Consider the following 21,243-nt stretch of genomic DNA (forward strand, 5'->3'; position numbering starts at 1 on the left):
GCATGTGATGAAGTATGATTAATATAGGAAAATAGTGCCTGTGGATTAAATATTTCACAAATAACTTACATAAGTAAAAGTAAAAACAATCCCACAAATGGAATTAGGAGAAATTCTTTAAAGCATACAATGCACAAGTAAATTGTTTTTGAATTTTAAAATTCAATCCCTTGTTCTAGACAGTCAGATGACATGGAACAATGTAATTGTAAAAAAAATAAGGGGTTGTCAGTGCAACAAATGATTGTTCAGTTTAAAAGGAAACCCCATTTATCGGTGCAGTTGTCAACTCTTTTGTTCAGATGCTTTTATTCGATTTTGCAGATTACCTGCTGCCCGATTTTTAAAACAGCAATTTATAAAGGGCCACAAAAACCACTTGTGTTAAACCATTTAAACAGGAAAACCAACGGTCTAATCTTTTAAAAAAAGAACCTCTTATCATCCACATCAACAACGTACGACAACTACTGAACGTCAGATTCCTGACTTAGGACAAATGCAAATTATTGAAGCGGGTACAAACGTTTTAATGGCACCAAACCTTATCTGAAACAATAGTGCAACACAGAAAGAAACACTATAAATGGCTTAACTCAATCAAAAGACATACTAACACAAGTGGACATACACTGAACTAATACCAGATAGTCTTAAATATGAAGCTTTATTACAACTGCCACATAAGCTTAACATTAACCAAGAAACTAAACGTTGACCAATGAACCATGAAGATGAGAACAAGGTTATATGAACCATGCCAGGCAGACGTGTACATTTTACAATTTCTATCATACAACAAATATAATTGACATATTGCTTATAGTTTAAGAAAAACAGACCAAAACACAAAATCTTAACACCAAGCAATGAACCGTAAAATGAGGTTAAGGTCAAATAAAACCTGCGCGACTGACATATACATCCTAAAATATTTCCATACACAAAATATAGTAGACCTATTGCATATAGTACTAGCAAAAAGACCAAAACTCAAAAACTTAACTTTGACCACTGAGCTATGAAAATGACGTCAAGGTCAGAAGACACCTGCCAGTTAGACATGTACACTTTACAGTCCTTCCATACACCGAATATACTAGACCTATTGCTTATAGTATCTGAGATATGGACTTGACAACCAAAACTTAACCTTGTTCACTGATCCGTGAAATGAGGTCGATGGTCAAGTGAAAACTGTCTGACGGGCAAAAGGATCTTGCAAGGTACACACATACCAAATATAGTTATCCTATCACTTATAATAAGAGAGAATTTAACATAACAAAAAATCTTACATTTTTTTTCAAGTTGTCACTGAACCATGAAAATGAGGTCAAGGAGATTGAACATGTGACTGACAGAAACTTCGGGCGTTTTATATATAAAGTATAAAGCATCCAGGTCTTCTACCTTCTAAAATAACAAGCTTTTAAGAAGTTAGCCAACGCCGCTGTAGCCGCCGGATCACTATTCTTATGTCGAGCTTTCTGCGACAACAGTCTCTGACTCGACAAAAATTGATATATGATACTATGTAAATACAAAATCAATATAATAAGCATAGGGATGAATAATTAAAGTAACAGTATTTTACCGCTTTGATTTGTTCAACAATTTTAAGTCATAATAGCCTATTATGTCAAAATAAAAAACGTTTGAAAAAGCGATTGTTGACTGAAAAACATTAAACTTATACCGTTTGTAAATTTTAACTGTAAACAAATTATGCCCACTAATCAGTAAACTATGTGAAAATGAAATTTTTTTATTTTTAAATGTTGCGCTATATATAGTGATTCTTTCTCATTAGAAAGTTTATGTCCTAATTTCATAAAATTCCATGAACGTTTGACAACGTTATTGGTGTCTATAAAAGCCTTTCACGACAAACTTAATCTTAATGTTAACGATAACGACGACATGATGGAGGATCACCATGTCCCGCTTCCGTGCGACTTTTTTTTTTAATTTTGCAAGCTCGAGGAACCAAGGAACGTTTGGAAATTGTCAATAAAACAAATAGAAACCTGAAATAGGGCAACACGATCCCCTAATAAAACTGGGTGAAAACTCTGATGTACTGGTGTTTACTAAAGGCTTCAAAAATGGTCAACGTTTCACTTTGCAGATCACTTTCTCCAGTTCCACGACAAAAAGTCAACATATTAATATCGATACATTATTATTTGGTTGTCCTTATTTTCATGCATTTTTTTGGTGAAAAGGTAAACTACGAATTTAAAGTGCTAAACAAATATATGTGAAGTTGGTATAATGTGCAGGTTCCCACTAAAACCCATCTTCGCTAGCCAAGGGTTTCGATCCACTCCCGCTCTCTTCACCCTTGGCGGATTGAGATAAAATTTCGGAGACACAAGGTAAGGATTTTTATTGGTTGCAGTCAAAACTCGCTGCATCCAATCAAAATGCGCCTATAACATGATCACGTGCAAGAGAGCGTGAGTGGATCGTAACCCTTGGCTAGCGAAGATGACTAAAACCAAGAAGCCGCTATTTTTGGTGAAGTTTCTTTAAGTGCTAGTTCTTGTATTTCTTTGAAAAATTTACAGGATGTAATAGACGGGTCATATCTTCTTGATTTCTTTACTTTATTCACTCTTTCTTATTTCCTTTCGTTCTATATTGTTGTATTGCGCAAGTAATTTTTCGAATAAACGATTTATATTTATCACCATCTTCTTCTTTAAAAAAGATAATTGACTGGAGATGTCCGACGTCCCTCAGTTGTTCCTTTGTTATTTTCTCCTCCCCAAACTGAACAGGGATAACGCATGGTCCGTCTTCCATTTTATGGGCTAATTGGGTTTGCAATCTATATTTGCTCCAGCAGTCAGTGCGAAAATGAGGAGTGATAAAAAGCAATAACGAGCAACTAGCGTCCATCAGGTTATGAAATGCATCAAATAAATTTGCTCCAGGGGGTATATCTTCTCCAACAGTGGCAATCTTTACATCAGGCAGAGCTACTTTGTCTTTTATCATTTTTATCATATCATCAACATGTTCTTCATCATGTTCTGAATGCAGAACTAAGGTATCGTATGCATATCCATCTGAAATAGAATTCATTAATTAGTTGGATATTAAATCGATTTAATCATTTCGTACATAAGAAAATGCCTGTACCGAGTCAGGAATATGACAGTTGTTGTCCATTCGTTTGATATTTTTGTGCTTTTGATTTTGCCATTTGATTGGGGACTTCTTTTTTTTTAATTTCCTCGGAGTTCAGTATTTTTGTGATTAACCTTTTTATCAAATTTAAAAATACTATCAAGAGAATTGACATTTTATTCAGTTTGGTAGCTAAATATTACCTTACTGGAAATAGGAGAGGAGCATATTGCATACACTATTACGTACGACACAAATGTAGTTTCTTAAATTCAGATTTTTACAGAGATACGATACATTCGCAATATGAGAATTGGCTCAGTGCAATTAAGGCGAACGTCTCTCAAATGTTTTTCCCTAAAGAATGGCATTATATCCCTGATTATCGATATTTTACGAAGTTTTCTTTTGATCTTTATGTATGCGCGGAGTCAAGTGATAAGAAAAAATATCGGTTGAAACTAAGGGCGGTCGGGAACTAAGGGCGCACGTTCTTGTTGTCAATGAAAATAACATTAAAATCATTTATTTGAGGTGTATATTGTTTTTTATTTGTATTTGTATTTATTTCCATGATTTAGTAATGAGATAATCACCTGGTCTAAATGTCTGTTCAGCTCCTGTAGCACCAGTTTTAAGATAAGTTTGTTCTTCACTATCAACTGACCTTTCATCTCTTCTATCGGCAGCTTCTGCACCTTGAATTGCGATTTATAATTTAATTAGTTTGATGTATATAATATAATCATAGTGAAACCTGAAATCAATATACGCTTTACAAAATAAACATATGATATAACTGTATAAACTTACCCCGTAATAAAAGACATTTGCAATTTACGTTTCTTTACTTTTTATATTGTAAAGACTATTCACCTAATGACATACATTCAAAGTATTTTTCTATTTAAAGTTATTAGTAGGCAACGTTGCAATGTTTTAATTCAACGTAATGATTTCACCTGAATAATTCAGTCGTTAAATTCCCTAGGGAGTAAATCTGACACGGAGAGGGATTGAATTATTTTTGAGTTAGTAACGATAAGGATCAATATATTTGGAAGTCTTTGATATTAAGTTCCTACGAAATAGATATCACAAGATATCAAATGATCAATGATCCATGAACATGAGGTTGAGCTCTGTCTTACGAACATGACTTGTACACCTTACTGCAAAGTAAAAAGTTACATATTTGTTTTTCGTTAATTTTTTTGTACAAAATAAGGCTGTTTGTTTTCTCGTTTGATTTGTTTTACATTTGTCATTTTGAAGCCCTTTTATAGCTCACTATGCGGTATGGGCTATGCTCATCGTGAAGGCCGTACGGTGACATATAGTTGTTAATGTCTGTGTTATTTTGCCTCTTGTGGAGAGCTGTCTCATTGGCAATCATACAGCAGCTTCTTTTAATGTAAGAAAGTACTGTTAACCGGGATTTTTTTTCACAATTTAAGTGACTATTCCTTTCGCTAAGGGATAAACTTCGCACATATATGGTAAATTCGTACTTGCTATTAATATAATTGCCTGTATATAAACAATTCACGCATTTAACACGATCGCAAAATAAAATAAAACAAGAATGTGTTCAAAGTACACGGATGCCCCACTCGCACTATCATTTTCCATGTTCAATGGACCATGAAATTGGATAAAAAATGTAATAAGCCATTAAAATTAGAAAGATAATATTATAGGGAACATGTGTACTAAGTTTCAAGTTGATTGGACATCAACTTCATCAAAAACTACCTTGACCAAATACTTTAACCTGAAACATGCACTTTCATTTTCTATGTTCAGTGGACCGTGAAATTGGGGTAAAAAGTTTAATTTGGCTTTAAAATTAAAATAGCATATCATAAGGAACATGTGTACTAAGTTTCAAGTTGATTGGACTTCAACTTCATCAAAAACTACCTTGACCAAAAACTTTAACCTGAAGCGGGACAGACGGACGGATGGACGAACGAACAGATAGACGAACGGACGCACAGACCAGAAAACATAATGCCCCTCTACTATCGTAGGTGGGGCATAACAATACATGGGAAATTTTCGTGGTAAGAGTAATTGAGGGTATCTTATCTTAACGTTGATCAGTGATTCATATAAATGAGGTAAAGGTCAAATGAACCCTGTCAAATTGATACTTTCTACTTTCAATAATTTTAGAAACCATGTAAATAAATGCAACAGTAGTATACCGCTGTTCGAAAGTCATAAATCGATTAAGAAAAAAAAAATCCGAGGAAAACACATCTACTATAAGAGGAAAACAATAAAACAATGGAATTACAGAAATGAACAAAAAACAATCGACAATGCAACACACACAGAAACAATATACTTGGTACTTGATGTTTCCTATTTAAGTAAATGATAAACTAATTTAAAAAAGAAAACTAGTTTTATATTAACAAGATGAAACTATTGTTACACATCTTTCTAAATTTGTTTATTTATAAAGTTATCAATTATCAAAATATCGAGATCCCAACTCCTTCAGTGTATACATTATTTGGGTTCGGTTATCATTTTTAGACGCCTTTAGGTTGAACAATTTTCACTTGTTTTAGTTTTGATACTTCCTTGACTGTCAAATTGTTGGATTTGATCGTCCCTGTTTAGAGAAACCCCAGTCTTTTGACTGCATGAATAGGAAAGAATCACGACCTTTAAGAGAGAGAGAGAAGCAGATGCAAATTAGTTATGTATCTAGTGTTGTCAACAAGAGACTAATCAGGGATTTTGTGATATATGGTACACATTGCAGAGCACGTGAGTGATTGATAAACCTGATAAATGTCTGTAAATTCTATTCTCTTTTAAACATTCGGCATGTCTGTTAACTGCTAGTAGTCTGTTGTTATTCATGTATTATGGTAATTTTGTTTATTTTCTTTGGTTACATCTTCTGACAGCAGACTCAGACTTCTCTCGAATTGAATTTTAATGTGCGTATTGTTATGTGTTTACTTTTCTACATTGGCTAGAGGTATAGGGGGATGGTTGACATCTCACCAACATGTTTAACTCCGCCGCATTTTTGCGCCTGTCCCAAGTCAGGAGCCTCTGGCCTTTGTTAGTCTTGTATTATTTTAATTTGGAAATTAGTATGGCGTTCATTATCACTGAACTATTATATATTTGTTTAGGGACCAGCTGCAGGACGCCTCCGATTGCGGGAATTTCTGGCTACATTGAAGACCTGTTGGTGACCTTCTGCTGTTGTTTGTTTCTCTTTGGCACATTCCCTATTTCCATTCTCGATTTTATTCTTTATTATCACTTTGATAATTGGAGTGCTCATCCAAAAGGGCAAACTGAGTTTTACTTTTATTAGCCCTAGGGACAAGATAATAGAAATTACTTCAAAACCTAAATCATCCATCAGAAATAGGTAATAACAATGTCATCATTGTAACTTGTTTACCTTGACTCCGGGGTTCGGCTTCTGGCAAATACGGCTCTGCATCAGAAGTTAAGTCTGAATTTGTAGTTCCACCTGAAACATAAGAATAATGCATGCAGCATATATTTTTACATGAAATGAATTATGCAAATGTTAAATAGTGTCTACATTTGATCATACTACTTTAATCTTGATTTGAATTTTGTTTTTTAAAGCATTACGGTCATAACTTTTAATTAGACTAAAGTGTAAACTAAATATTTAGTGTATTCATTTAATATGCAATTGTTGTTGCTGAATTTAGGTTATGTTTTTTCAGCACATTTGTGTTGATTTGCTTTCAAGAAAACACTCATTTGTTGTCAATACAAGAGGTAAATGCGGTAATGACATTTAATCTGTTTGATTAAAATATTTCTGACCACAACATGCAATGAAAGATGTATTATACATGTTATAGAAATTCTGACACTATTTATTCGCATAGTGGCATATCCATATTTTGATTTTATAAGATCGATTTGACACCCTTACACTGCCATACCATATGAAAGATCAAAACTCCCACTGAAAGAAAAATCAACATTGCTTTCCTCATTATTTAAACTGTACGCTTGATATATAGTTAATGTTTTGTCAAACACCAGCCCGAAATGCTACACAAGGCACATCCAAACATATAAAGACACACTATAAAAAAATCAATTGAAATGGCTTAACTCAATCAAAAGACTTATTAACTAACACGAGTGAAAATACACTGATATTTGATTTGATTTGACACAATGTAAATACAACATTTAGAAAACAAGGGGTTATAGGTAAAATCATATCAAAATTAAAAACATAACATTAGACAAACTCCATCCAGCCAAATAAAATAGCACACACAGGAACATCAAAATAATTTTAGGTATACATGGACATGATGGAGTTATAAACCTATTACGTTTGTTTGTGTTGCTAACCCACTTTTGTCAAATATATCGAAATTATAAACAATAATCATAAAAATGGGAGGTTTAGATGGTTACAAAACCAGAAAAATGTCTTTACCATGTCAAGAACTCCACCTTGTTCCGTTGCTTGATAAAGTTTGATTTTGTCAATTTTAATTGACCTAGCGCTGTTTTTTTAATCTACCTTGAAGTTCTGCATCTTTATTATACTTTTGTGCACAGGAATGATTGATTTCAATAAAGGAGATATTTGAAGTTTGATAAGCTTTTGACAGTGGTTTACACAGAATTCAAATGTGCACCAGTCTTTTGGAAAAATTACATTTGCGTGGAACTTATCAGTTTTGTTTATGTCATAATAATTTCCAAGAGATGTCCTTTGGAACTATTAATGATTATGGAGAAATTGCAAACTTTGAAGTTGTACACGTCTTTTTATATACAGTTTTCAAACTTTTTTTCGCAGATTTCTAAAGTTTGAAATTAGTAGTTTTAATCTCTGAATGCTATAGAGGATAACTATAGAAAGCAATGATTTGTTGTCTGCTTTCAGATAGGTTTTTCTTGTCGTAGAACACACTGAGGGGTGTCAGGATTGATCAAATGAAAGACCGACCGCAGGGAGGTCTTTCTTTGAGCAATCCTGACACCCCGAGGTGTGTTCTACGACAAGAAAAACCTTAAAATATGCATTATCTGACTTATATACCGTCAAAAAATATTATTTTTATAAGATTTGCAAAATTTAGTATCCTATATTACCGACAACACTATAGTGGGATATTCCTTTCTAATGCGTTCAGGTTTTAATACGCCCTACGGCTCATTTAGAATGTGAAATAAAACTTATTAATAAATCTAGATATAAACATTTTAAAAAATACTATCCATACACAATAAAAATATTACTGTAACTGCATGAAGTAAGACACAAATGTGTTGTTACCATCCGATAACGGTGTATGACAAATACAAGACACATTGTAAGTAATGATCAGTAATTTATTGTACCACTTAGTTTATGGAAAAGGGGGAGGGGTATGTTTTTTTTCTCTATTTGTTATGTAATTTCTATCTCGGAAAAGTGGTTATTTTTTTTTTACAATTTTGATTGAATCGAATGAAAAATTCAGAAAGATTGTCTTTTGAATAGCAATACATTTTATTAACAGATAATCAGGATATGTTAAATACCCTCCGAACCCGACCCTTTTCTGGGATACGTTAATGTTATTCAATAGAATATACGATTATCTTATTAGTTAATCATTTGATAGAGTAAAAGGTATACATAAATTAAAAAAAGTTAAGAACTAACACAAAGACGAATATAAATACAAATGTACATGTACCGGTAGGTCACAGTATGATTTTCTATTCCGCGTTTAATGTCCTGAACATGCATGAAATATTTGCCACTGGACGTTAAGCAAGAAACCAAAAATCAACCAACCTATTCAGTGTGACTCAATAACGTTTTCAAAATCCAACACACGAATATGTTTAATCTGACTTTTTCTTTATGAAAGTCTATATTAAAATTCATCTCACATATATAATAATGTTTCTTTATTGTAGCGATAAATTAACAAAACTTCACGCGTTATTTGTTTCTAAAATTAAAATGCGGGCAATGAAGGTTTTCTTTACATCTATCATCGATTGAACTTTAAAATATAAATTTCCAAATCGGCAACAAAAAACTATCAGACAAAATTTTGTTTGAAGTAAATCATAGATTGCATTTTTATCAAGGAAAATAATGACCTCACACAGGTCATTATTTTATGCCTTTGAGCGTATTTCATTGAAGCATGGTATCGTCCGGGTTGATTCTGAAAAAGAATGACCTGTCGTTCTGAAAGAAAATAACTCCATATAGGTATATAATGCAGATTTATTAAATGCAATTAAATAAGACCATTTCAAACTCTAAAGTTAACAGGCTTTAGTGCTTCTGTATTTTTATTGATAAAATCGTAAAATGATTTCACATTAATGACAATCGCAGTTGGTATTCAAAGATTTTTATTTAGCGTTTTCAATTACTTTTGTATAAAACAAATACCTGGGCATCAGATGACAAATGTGGAAAAAGTAAACTACAAAAATACTGAATTTCAAAGAGATTACTTAATGGAAAGTCCCTAAGCAAATTGCAAAGTAAAAAGCTCAAACGCATCAAATGAATGAACAATAACACAGCCGACACTCGGCTAACCGAGAGATAGGTCGGTTAATCTATATTGAGTATGTGGCTATATCAGCGGTGGGTCTGTTAATCGGTTTGGTTATACGTCTGTTAAGAGTAAAACTTACAATTTAATGTTAAACTCTGTTAAATATACAGATTTGTTGGCACATTATGAGACTCACATCAAAAAAAGAAAAGTGTCTGACAAAATGATATATATCATAGAACATTTTCCACCATTAAAAAAAATGCATAGCCTGTGCAATTTTAAGTAAAACGAAAAGGCGTCGCACAAGTATGTGGTTTTTATGCGTGTACGCATAGCAATATTTTAGATAAAAGGCCATAAACCATTTTTAGATATGATTTAAAGGACACAAAGTAGTACTTTGGTTCTAAAAAATCAATTGTCATTGATAAATATTTCATAATTGTTATATAAGTTGAGCTATACCACATTTTGATGAATATTAGGGGAATACAGTCTGTTAATGGGTTGGACAATTTAAATCGTGTCAGTTAAGAGTGATTTAGCCACGACAATAGTCTTACTACCTTGAGTTTATATTTTCACATTGAAATAATTGAGATGTACTTATGACGAAAACATTACAATACGGTGCAACAGTATCCTTATAGAAATAGCACTTTTAATTTAAAAAAAAAATTTCTGCATTTCATTAAAAGGGCGTGTCACTTCTGACAAATTAGCGTTATATGGACTGATTGGCCGCTCGAATTCGCATGAATTTATTATTTACGCCAAGTAATCAATCAGCCTTATTTTTTGTCTGTTCACAGTCTGTAACATCTATGAATCTGTCATGTGTTGCAATTCAGCTGGTTAAATTCCATGCGTTTTCATTGGAATACTAAGGCTTTTCTACCTCAGGAATATATTACCTAATGCCGGCGTCACACATTGGCGGATAGACCAGCGTGCACCAAACGAACAGAGAAAACTGACAAAGTCGGTATACGTTAGTTGCACGCCATAGGAATGCTTAACAGTCGTTCATAGCGCGTTGCATAAGTTTGAAGTACGTCGAAATATAAAGGTAGCATTGTGAAAGTAAATGGGGAATGTGTCAAAGCGACAACAACCCCACCATAGAACAGGCAACAGACAAAGGCCACCAATGGGTCTTCAATGTATAGATAAACTCCCGCACACGTAGGCGTCCATCAGCTGACCCCTTAAAAATATGCATACTAGTTCAGTGATAATGGACGTCGTAATAAACTCCGAATTGTACACAAGAAACTAAAATTAATCAAAGCGCTGTAAGCACTGTAGGCAGTTAACCAAAAATCAAGGCCAACATAATTATGAAAACTGTGACAATGTTGCTTCAACTTTTTTTTAAAGATTTAAAAGAACAAACATTAAACATTCATATATGATTGTACATTTATGTTCATTTAATGAATAAATCATTAAGGCAAATAATTTATATTTTATCAAGGTTTTCAATAGCAACGCACATGACCACGAATGGTCATGAGTCTTTCATGAGTCAGCAGAGGTACAAATTTGCAATAATTGCAGTTCTTCTAGTTGATCGTACTTGTTCGTATTAGTTGACTGTTAGTAATTCAAAGGAAATTGTTATGCAGCATAAAAACATACAACATACACCAACATACGTTTCTTGAACGCCGGATAAACGCTTAGCCTTAGGTACGCTTCTAGTACGCCCAATACACGCTTAAAGCATATTGGCAGCGTAAATGATTTTCAACACGCCGGAGCTATACGCTGATGTGTGACGCCGATATTAGTTGTATTTCCTCAATGCGTTTCAACTTTGTTTTTGGCCTTTTAAACAATTTTTTTCGATCGTTACTGATGAGTTTTGCGTAGACGAAACGCGTGTCTGGCGTAAATATAAGGCGCAAATATCAAATTTCAATCCTGGTATATATGAGGAGTTTATTTCCGGTATGTATTTTCCTTTGTACCGAGTCATCATTCTCATTTTCTGCCGCCTAAGGAAATGTCTGTACCAAGTTTTAAACCGTGGTTCTAAACAAGAAATAGACATTAGTATGGTTTTTTTTTATATTAGTGTTGGGTGCTGATTTAATGTGTAACAACAAGTCAATTGTATATTCCTGTAAATCACAATAAATGCATAATATTAATCATATTTTTCGAGTAATGATGTATTCCTATGATATCGTAAGTCATTTAGCCGACTCGCAGTCCACAAACGTGCTTGTTTTTCTATCGAGTGACCTCCAAGGTGGTGTAGAGAAAGATTGATGTTGAAAGGTTTGTCTATATTTGTTTGCATTATAATAAAATTGAGAATAGAAATGGGGAATGTGTCAAAGAGACAACAACCCGACCATATAAAATACAACAGCAGAAGGTCACCAACAGGTCTTCAATGTAGTTCCCGCACCCGGAGGTGTAAAAAGAATTGATAAAAAAAAATCAAAACATAACGAAGTTTATCTCTGATTTATGTACTTGTAAACTATGTAAATGACAAAATTGTGCAATTCATATCAATGAAACAGAATCCACATGATATATGCGACCATTCTTTGATGAAATTAATATTATACTTTGATTTTACACTTTTTAAAATCATTTCTATCAATTTTCAGATTCCATTGTCTAAACTTATGTTTCATTGTTCATGTGTTGTTTCCATTTATTCTAGCCACTAATCTTGGCCTATCTCTTTATTCAGATAACACCCCATATAGCAATTAAATTATACTTGTAATGTAATTCATAACTCTTAACAGACCAATTAACAGACCGAGTTTTATACATCCGACCCATTAACAGACCATATTTTTTATCAAAAATTGATTTATGTCACCAAAATACAGTTTTTCGTGTAGATTTTTCTCATATAGATGTTAATATGGTAAATAACCACAATTCCACTCTTTTTTCGATGTTCAAAAGATTGCATGCAAGTAAACTAAACCAACCTGTCATTTTTGTGTACATTTTGTTTGTGTAAAATGTGTATAAATTTACTGATGAGTAACTAGCCTTTTCATTTTATAGATCGTTTATTGAAGCTAGAAAAAAATAAATTACACCACTGGATTCAGTACTCCAAATCATTTTGTCAGACATGAATAGTTTTTATAATATAAATATAATTAAAAAGTTATACAATGAAACATGCTGACCTTGCACTGATTTTCACGATAACACCTTATTAACAGACTTTAGCCAACCCGATTAACAGACCCACCGCCGATATAGCCGCATACTCAATATAGATTAACCGACCTTTCTCTCGGTTAGCCGAGTGTCGGCCGTGAATAATGTATAACAACTTATGTAGAAACCATTGTGTTATAAGATTAATCATTTTAAAAACAAATAACTATGTCAACGGAAAAATCAAAAAAGCATAAAACCAGAGCATATATAAACATAAACGAGAGACAGGAATAAAAATATTGTCATATATTATGACACAATGACGGGTTGTATAATTGCCGAGTCACCTCAAATGAATATAACGAAAAACAGACTAAACAGTAAAATTAGTAATTTACAAAGATAAATAAACGAAGACTATAACACGTTAATTATAAGATAAATAACATCAGTACCTAGAATATTTACTTCAAGACAATCGTGTAATATTTGATAAGTTGGTACGGAATATTTATCAACTCTTGGTATCTTCCGATGATTTTTTTCTGAAAAAAGACGAGACGTTCCTTGACATAAATGGTTTACTTTCTACTCAGACACTTGTTACCTTTTAACAAAGTCTGAGTAGCAGCTGCATGCTCTTGAAAAACCGAATGGGTTGAGAAATCTACAAACCATACGTAGGTGAGAGTGACTCCTATAATAAAAATTTACTTTAATCTCAAATAAGCTCTCTTAGGAACTTGAAGTCAATCTCAATACTTTATTTTATCATTCTATATAAATTTACTATTTTACTTAGACTAGTTCGTGCGAAGTTGACCTCAAATTGATTAGATTTTCATGACAATGTCTAAGAGCTTTTGTGTTTCACTTCTAATATATCCGTTTACACTATCAGCTTTCAACTATTTGATTTTGGGGGTTCCTCGGAAAGAAAAGTCGCTTCAGTCAAATAAGTGAAATTTCATTTTTATGAAACGTTAAATTTGACAAAGATCGCAATTGGCACTTAAAATGTTTCAATGAAAATTCATGTATAAAAAAAACACCAAAAATACCGAACTGCAAGGGAAACAAGACAACAACACAGAGAAAACGTAACAAACAAAAGTGACAGTCAGTTTTAGGATCAGATCAGATTTATTCTTAAAACACAATCCCAGTAGGACTTTAATAAGTTTGTTGTAAGAGAGGGACTAAAGGTACCGAATGGACATTCAAAGTCTTTATCTTACCTTGACTCCCGGGTTCGTCTTCCGGCGATAATGGTACTGCATCAGTAACTACATCCGAATTTGTATTTCGTTCTGTAATGGGAAATGTTTATTAGATAATATTAATTTGTATATCATATATATTTTATTTTTTTAAGATACAAATATTTAAATATTAAATATATTATCAAGTTCTGTCATTTCGGTTTTCTTATACATGTAAATCTGGATTTGAGTTTTGTGTTATATTTTTTTTTTTTGTTAAAACGTTTCTAAATCATAACTTTTGTGTAAATTATTATTGATTGTATATATCTATTGCTTATCGGTTTATGATTTTTGAACAACGGTACTACTGTTGCCTTTATTCAAATATACACATATTGAGACTGCACTGGAGTATTTTTATGTTTACCTTTGAATAATTTGGCTTTTATTTGTTTGTTTGTGAAAGGAAATAAAATTGAGAATGGAAAGGAGGAATGTGTCCAAGAGACAACAACCCGACCATATAACAGACAACAGTAGAAGGTCACCAATAGGTTTTCGATGCAGCGAGAAATTCCCGCACCTGGAGGCGTCCCTCAGCTGGCCCCAAATAAATATATATACTAGTTCAGTGATAATGAACGCCATACTAAACTTCAAATTATACACAAGAAACTAATAAAAATAAAAATAAAACAAGACAAACAAAGGCCAGAGGCTCCTGACTTGGGACAGGCGTAAACATACGGCGGGGTTAAACATGTTTATGAGATTTCAAACCTCCCCCTATACCCCTAGCCAATGTAGAAAAGTAAACGCATAAAATTACGCAACATGGTAGTTAAAGACATTAAAAAATAATTTAAATTTTAACTGAAGAGCAGTCTTCGGTTGTACAAGCAAATGATTGATTTGAATTGACGTAACCATGAATTGATAGTTACGACTATATGTTATGGTAAATGTTCACAGATGTTATCTGCACAGTAAGGCCGTGTTCACACCAAACGCCATGTACAGGAAACATGTTTGTAATTAGTTTAATGTATATTTACACTGGTTTTACATCTATACACCTTGTGTAATTACATAAGATTCATTCAAACTTGTAAACTATATGTCATTTTTAAATGTTCATTACGTAGAACCAAACGCAAATTGATTGGACAACTTTTCTAGCGGTTAGGTAACGACCATTTTACTTCAAAAAAAGGGGGATTGATTTTTACTTGATAAATATTCTGATCCCCAATTTGATATAAAAAAAATTGTAATACATATGATAAAATAAAAAATCTTAATTCAGAGTTTCCCTTTACATTATAAAGTTAAATATTGAAAAAAACAAATTGATTGCTAGCATAACCTTTTTTTAATAAAAACGTTCGTGCAAAACAAAAAGTTCTGACTCAGATTGGATCATGGGAAATAATTGTAGTTTGCGGGTTTTTTTTTCTTTCTCAAAATCGTTATTCTAAACACTATTTTATTTTGAGTATGAAATATAAAGGCAACAGTAGTATGCCTCTGTTCAAAACTCACAAATCGATAGGAAATTACTGGAAAATTGTGGAATTTACTTCTATCAGATACACAATAAGTACATTTTTTATTATCATTCAAATGAATGTTTTCTGTGTATTTTTTAGTTAACGATGAACGTGAAGTGAAAATATATTTTTTAAACGTCGCCGCCATCAGGTTTACATTGGTTACAGAAATTAGTTCCGTTTATCGAAAAATAAATAATGTCAAGTCACTACTAATAAAATGCATATAACTTTCATCTCCTAGTTTCTAATATCAAAGTTTTATCACTAAATCAATCTGGTCACAATAAAATGGTATTTAAGTGGTTTATCCTTACAAAATTTCTTGTTAACTATGTCTTTTTTGTATATTTTCATCATCCTTATCCATTGTGTTATCCATTCACGTAGTTATGATGACTGCAAGATTAATTTTAATGACAGAGGTACTCATGTTATCCCTTTTGAAATCTCTTTTTGTGTATTCTATAACTTTTAGAAGGGATTAATTTGCATATTTTGGAAATAAGATAAAGTGATTTTGAATTTGTAGCAAACTTTATGTCCATTGTAATTTTGACATTAAATTGCAATTGTTTGATAGCTTGAATTCTTCAAAAAAAAGTTTTTTTTTAATCATGAACTTATTATTTACCTCAAAGTTTGTTACCAATCTGCTCTATATTAGATATTCAAAACGTATACTATTATGATGCTTTTATTCGACTATAAATGTAAGCAATAGTGACTATAATGTTGATGCTCGATTTGGTCAGCTATAATTCTATATGAGTGAGATCATCACTATTTATTAACATACATATCGGTACCAGCGTGGTTAAATATTATTTATACGAAAACGATCTCTTCCTGTTTGTGTCGTCAATAATTCATTTTGGCAAATGTCAGATAAAAGAGTAGAGTCTTCTAAATAACTCGTAGTTATCAAAGGTACCAGACTTATAATGCAAGAATGATTTTGGTCCTATAGTCGAATTTTGACCAATTTTTGTTGGCTAGTATAATATCAACCAATCAAGCATAAGATAAGGAGTATACAGATTTGTGGTACATATATTTTCATTGATACATCCTGTTTCTTCTTTTAAAAGATGCATTTTTCGCCCACACAATTAACACAACATCGACCAAATCTTTTAACTTAAAGGTATTTTGACTTACCACGTATTAAGAGTTCAGTCAAGTTTTTTTCTATTCCATCCACACGACCTGGCAATGATTGAAGGTTCGAAACCCCAACTTGTATGATTTGTGCAACTGACTGAAGATTTAAAACTCCAGTTTGTGTATTTTCTGCGACAGACTGAAAATTCAAAACCCCAGCTTGTGTATTTTCTGCGACCGACTGGAGGTTCGAAATCCCAGCGTGTGTGTTTTCTGCGACTGTGTGAAGGTTCAAAACCCCAGCGTGTGTATTTTCTGCGACTGACTGAAGATTTCGCACGTTTTCTGACAGCTCTTTTATATCATGTATAATCTAGATGGTAAATTATGAAAACATTACTATACAAACCTGAAATATATTCTGTCATTAGCAATAAGACTTAAAGATATCAATTTTTTTTGTAAAAATATTTAATTTCGCTTTGTTTTCACTGAAGCCATTTGATCTGAATTTTAAGAACATATAGTGTCATTTCATCATTTTGAAATTCTCTAATTGAAATAATGATAAATATACAACAACAAACATCTTCGAAAAGTCATTAACCTTTTTTTAATCATAAAATATCATTATGTTGCTCTTATCATGATTCCATCGTTTCGTTTCCATTATGTATGTTGAAAAGATATGTACAATAGAATATACCGCTGATTATGACTTTGTCATAGTACATTGTACATGGTGTTTTTTCTGCTGTGACAAATGGTTGCTTTTAATAAAACTTTGCATTATGAACAAAAAAAACTATGTAGGTTTTAAATTCATAAAAAAAACGTTTTGCATGATTCTTAGTGAGAGCGGTAATAAGAAGAGGTAACTGAATGTACATGCAAAAACTTTTTAAAACCTAACAAATGGATATACTCGTAAATAACATATTTTAAACAACGGTTGAAGTGATACAACTACAAAATTTCATTAAATCTACCTCATTCTGTTGAAGCAAAGCTGTAATTACTTGTCTGTATGATTCCTCAGTAAGTGGTTTGATTTTCAGGTCCTTCAATCTTTGGGTAAATTCATGATTAGCCTTTTCCTTCATCTTTTTGTCAACTATACCATGATTTAACAATTCTGGAATCTTCTCCTCAATGATGCACCAATTGTTCTTGAAATCCTCGTTTGACAATTTGCTATGACAAGCATGTCCACGAACTTTATTCCGGACTTCCACCAATGCCTCTATGCTTTGTTTCAAAGGACAACAGATTCGGAGAATCGTATATGTCAACCAATCATCTAGTGATTCCTTATTTAAGATTTTCGCCGAAAAAAGACAAATGCAATGACCAGGGGAGCCCATGTTTATACAAGAAACTGATCCTTGCTTATCAAATAAACTCTCAAACTGTTGTTTGGAGATTTTAAAATCATCGGTACTCAGTTGCTGTCCTGGTGGACAGTAACAGCAAGAGTTTTTGTCAAATAAATGATACAGATTATGCTTATTATCATTCAATAAATCTTCAAAAGACTTGTTCTGATTTGAAAGGCAACTTGGCCAATAAATAAACTCAGGAAACATATTTAAAAACGCGTTTAAAAACGATAAGTCGAATTTCTTTAATTCAATTCCAGGAAGGGCAGTCGAGCAGCAAAAACTTAGTTTCTGTTGTGGATGTATTGTGGATTTGGTATACACAATTTCCATTTGTGCTCTTGTAAGAATAGTTCTATTTCTATAAAGTGGGCTATGTTTGGCACATTTAGAACAGCATTCTTTTGAAAAATAGTGATAAATCTTATGTTGTTGTTTGTTAAATATATCTTCTAGCGAATTTCGAATATTGGCATCAACCACTGTTCGCACTGCATCCTGCACTTCTTCTAATACAGCAGATCCAATTCTTGTTAAGTTATCTTTTTCGTCTCCTTGTTGCTGCATGACGTTTTTTTTGCTAAAAAAAATGAAAAAAAAATGAAAATAATATTATAATGAATATTGAAGGCAAACACTAATGATTTATTAAAGAACTAGTATATCAAGAAGACATGTTCATGTAGAAATATTACAGTTAGGTATTCTACCAAAGTCTTAAACAGTTCATTTGTCGATTTTCGTGTATGGTTTGCCAAAAAAAATAATTATAGACGTTTACGTCGGTGATGTATGTTTAAATTATTATTTTTTAATTCGCCAGCTCAAACAAATGTAAAAATAATTTAATAAATAAAACAACACATAATTAGGAGAATTGTGCCTACAGGTGTAGCAGCCTTTAATTTAACATTCAATATGATTCTTTTAAACTAAAGTCCACTATAAATTCAGGCACACTACCAATTCAATCATACAATAGTAATATACAGTAACACAATCATAAACAATCTACAACAGAGGAAAAGATCATATTAATATAATGTAATATATGCATATACTCCCACTAAAGATAACCATCTCATAAAAGGGTGGGTTGGTGGGTAAACATAATAACGAATGCTGCTACGTTGAACTATATACAAACTTCGCGTCTGACGTACTAAATTATAAACCTGATGCCTTTGATAACTATTTACACCAATGGGTCGATGCCACTGCTGGAAGACATTTCGTCCCCGAGGGTATCACCAGCCCAGTAGTCAACATTTCGGTGTTGACATGAATATCAATAATGTGGTCATTTTTTTTTTATAAATTTCCTGTTTACAAAACATTAAATTTTTCGAAAAACTAAGGATTTTCTCATCCCAGGCATAGATTACCTTAGCCGTATTTGGCACAACTTTTTGGAATTTTGGATACTCAATACTCTTCAACTTTGTACTTGTTTGGCTTTTTAAATATTTTGATATGAGCGTCACTGATGAGTCTTATGTAGACGCCTGCCTGGCGTACTAAATTATAATCCTGGTACCTTTGATAACTATTCGAATAACTTTAGTTTTTTCAAACTTACCCCTAAGTAATACTTTTCACGAAAATCATAAGCGCATATACCCGTAAAAACCGGTATGACGGGTATATGCCATCCAATCAAACACACACGCGTTTAATGTAAACAATCATTTGACCGTTACAACGTCATGTGAAAAGTAAAATCACAAAAATAATGAACTCAGAGGAAAATCAATTTGGAAAGTCCATAATCACATGGCAAAATCAAAACACAAAACGCATCAAAAACGAATGAACAAGAACTGTCATATTCCTGACTTGGTACAGGCATTTTCAAATGTAGAAAATGGTGGATTAAACCTAGCGCTAACCCTCTCACTTTAATAACAGTCTCATCAAATTCCGCTTCATTTACATGATGCGTTAAATAATACCTTTAAAAAATATATAGATTCGGGTGTATTGCTGCCAACAAAATGTTTTGTATTTAAAAAGAAGATCTGTTCATATAGTTGTTAGTGCTTTCAATTGTTGATGTTTTGTTATCGTAAATAAAAGATTATTTAGACAAAGTAAGACTTAGTGCTCGACAAAAATCGTTTGGATATTTGTCAATTTGTTAGAGCGTGTGTTGTTGTGTTTTTGTTTCACATGAGCATATAGTTTGTTTCTTGCTACGCTATTGGTCCGCCAACACAGTCAATGTGCATTACTATGAAACAATAAAGGCGAATTCAAAAATGGTTATAGTTATTTCACATAACTTAATGTCAGCAAGATCCGTAGAAAAGTATATTACGCATACAATTTATAGACGTGTGAGAGAATTAGGTAGATAAGTGTATGGTGGCAAGTTTGAATAACCCGGAAGTTATTAGATTAATATGTGTATGTTCGTTTTAATGCAGACGTTTAAAACATTGAAGTGAAATGTGCATATTTATATTTTACAAATGAAATTTGGTTAAAATATATTTCTATTACAAAACTTTTTCTACCCATTATACACACAGACAAACAAAACAAAAACATTTTAACTCTCTGTTTACATTTATTTGATATAACACATGTGTATTTTGACTTTTTCAAAAATGAGTCAGTTTACTTGAATAATAAGACACTTTTTTCGCTTAATACAATGCCAAAAACCTTTTGAATTTGTGTCTGCAATAAATATATGTAAAAATTATTATAATCTTTACTATGATAATATAACATGTTATAGTGTGTGTAACAAAAATTATCGTACCTTTGGTTAAGGATTCAGTGCAAATATGATGTATACCGGAAATGAGTGTTTTAAATGACTGCGAATGTACTTTAAATAACTTTCTCAAATGTAACCAGGTCACTTAAATCTATAGATAAAAGTAGTAAGTACGTGACCACACTACAGTAATATTGAAATAAGTAATAGTTGGAGTAACGTTATATATGAAAAGTACATTTTGATATTTTTCTTTACTTTATATGTAATTTTTAATATGTTTACCCAATTCTTTATGATTGAATAAAATTTCAATTAAAGGCTTGATTTGGTGCTAAATTAAAAAAAATATATATTAAAACTTTCAAAGCGCTTCACCATGAATTTAACACCCAAATCTATCATTTTCAAATCCAAGAGTGAATAATGACCAAA

At 32.3% G+C, this 21,243-nt stretch overlaps 1 protein-coding gene across 1 annotated transcript; it reads right to left on the reverse strand.

Annotated features, from left to right (window-relative positions):
* Positions 1 to 285: 285 nt before the first annotated feature.
* Positions 286 to 20,916, reverse strand: LOC134695712 (uncharacterized). The gene is made up of 7 exons (XM_063557081.1): positions 20,851 to 20,916; positions 17,694 to 18,663; positions 16,762 to 17,077; positions 14,084 to 14,155; positions 6,578 to 6,649; positions 3,735 to 3,836; positions 286 to 3,077 (listed from the first exon to the last, which is right to left on the reverse strand). The coding sequence occupies exons 2-7, from the start codon at positions 18,648 to 18,650 to the stop codon at positions 2,617 to 2,619; spliced, it is 1,980 nt and encodes a 659-aa protein (XP_063413151.1). The 5' UTR covers positions 18,651 to 18,663; positions 20,851 to 20,916; the 3' UTR covers positions 286 to 2,616.
* Positions 20,917 to 21,243: the final 327 nt, after the last annotated feature.

Source organism: Mytilus trossulus, chromosome 14 (assembly GCF_036588685.1).
Source record: "Mytilus trossulus isolate FHL-02 chromosome 14, PNRI_Mtr1.1.1.hap1, whole genome shotgun sequence".
NCBI lineage: Eukaryota > Metazoa > Mollusca > Bivalvia > Mytilida > Mytilidae > Mytilus > Mytilus trossulus.

What these genes read in the sequence shown, in the direction of transcription:
- LOC134695712 (XM_063557081.1), bottom strand. Translation starts at nt 18,650, where the DNA reads ATGCAGCAACAAGGAGACGAAAAAGATAACTTAACAAGAATTGGATCT. An exon ending in AGACGAACCCGGGAGTCAAG is followed by an intron (nt 6,650 to 14,083) that starts GTAAGATAAAGA and finishes CTTATGTTTCAG; the next exon opens with GTGGAACTACAAATTCAGAC. An exon ending in AGCCGAACCCCGGAGTCAAG is followed by an intron (nt 3,837 to 6,577) that starts GTAAACAAGTTA and finishes TCGCAATTCAAG; the next exon opens with GTGCAGAAGCTGCCGATAGA.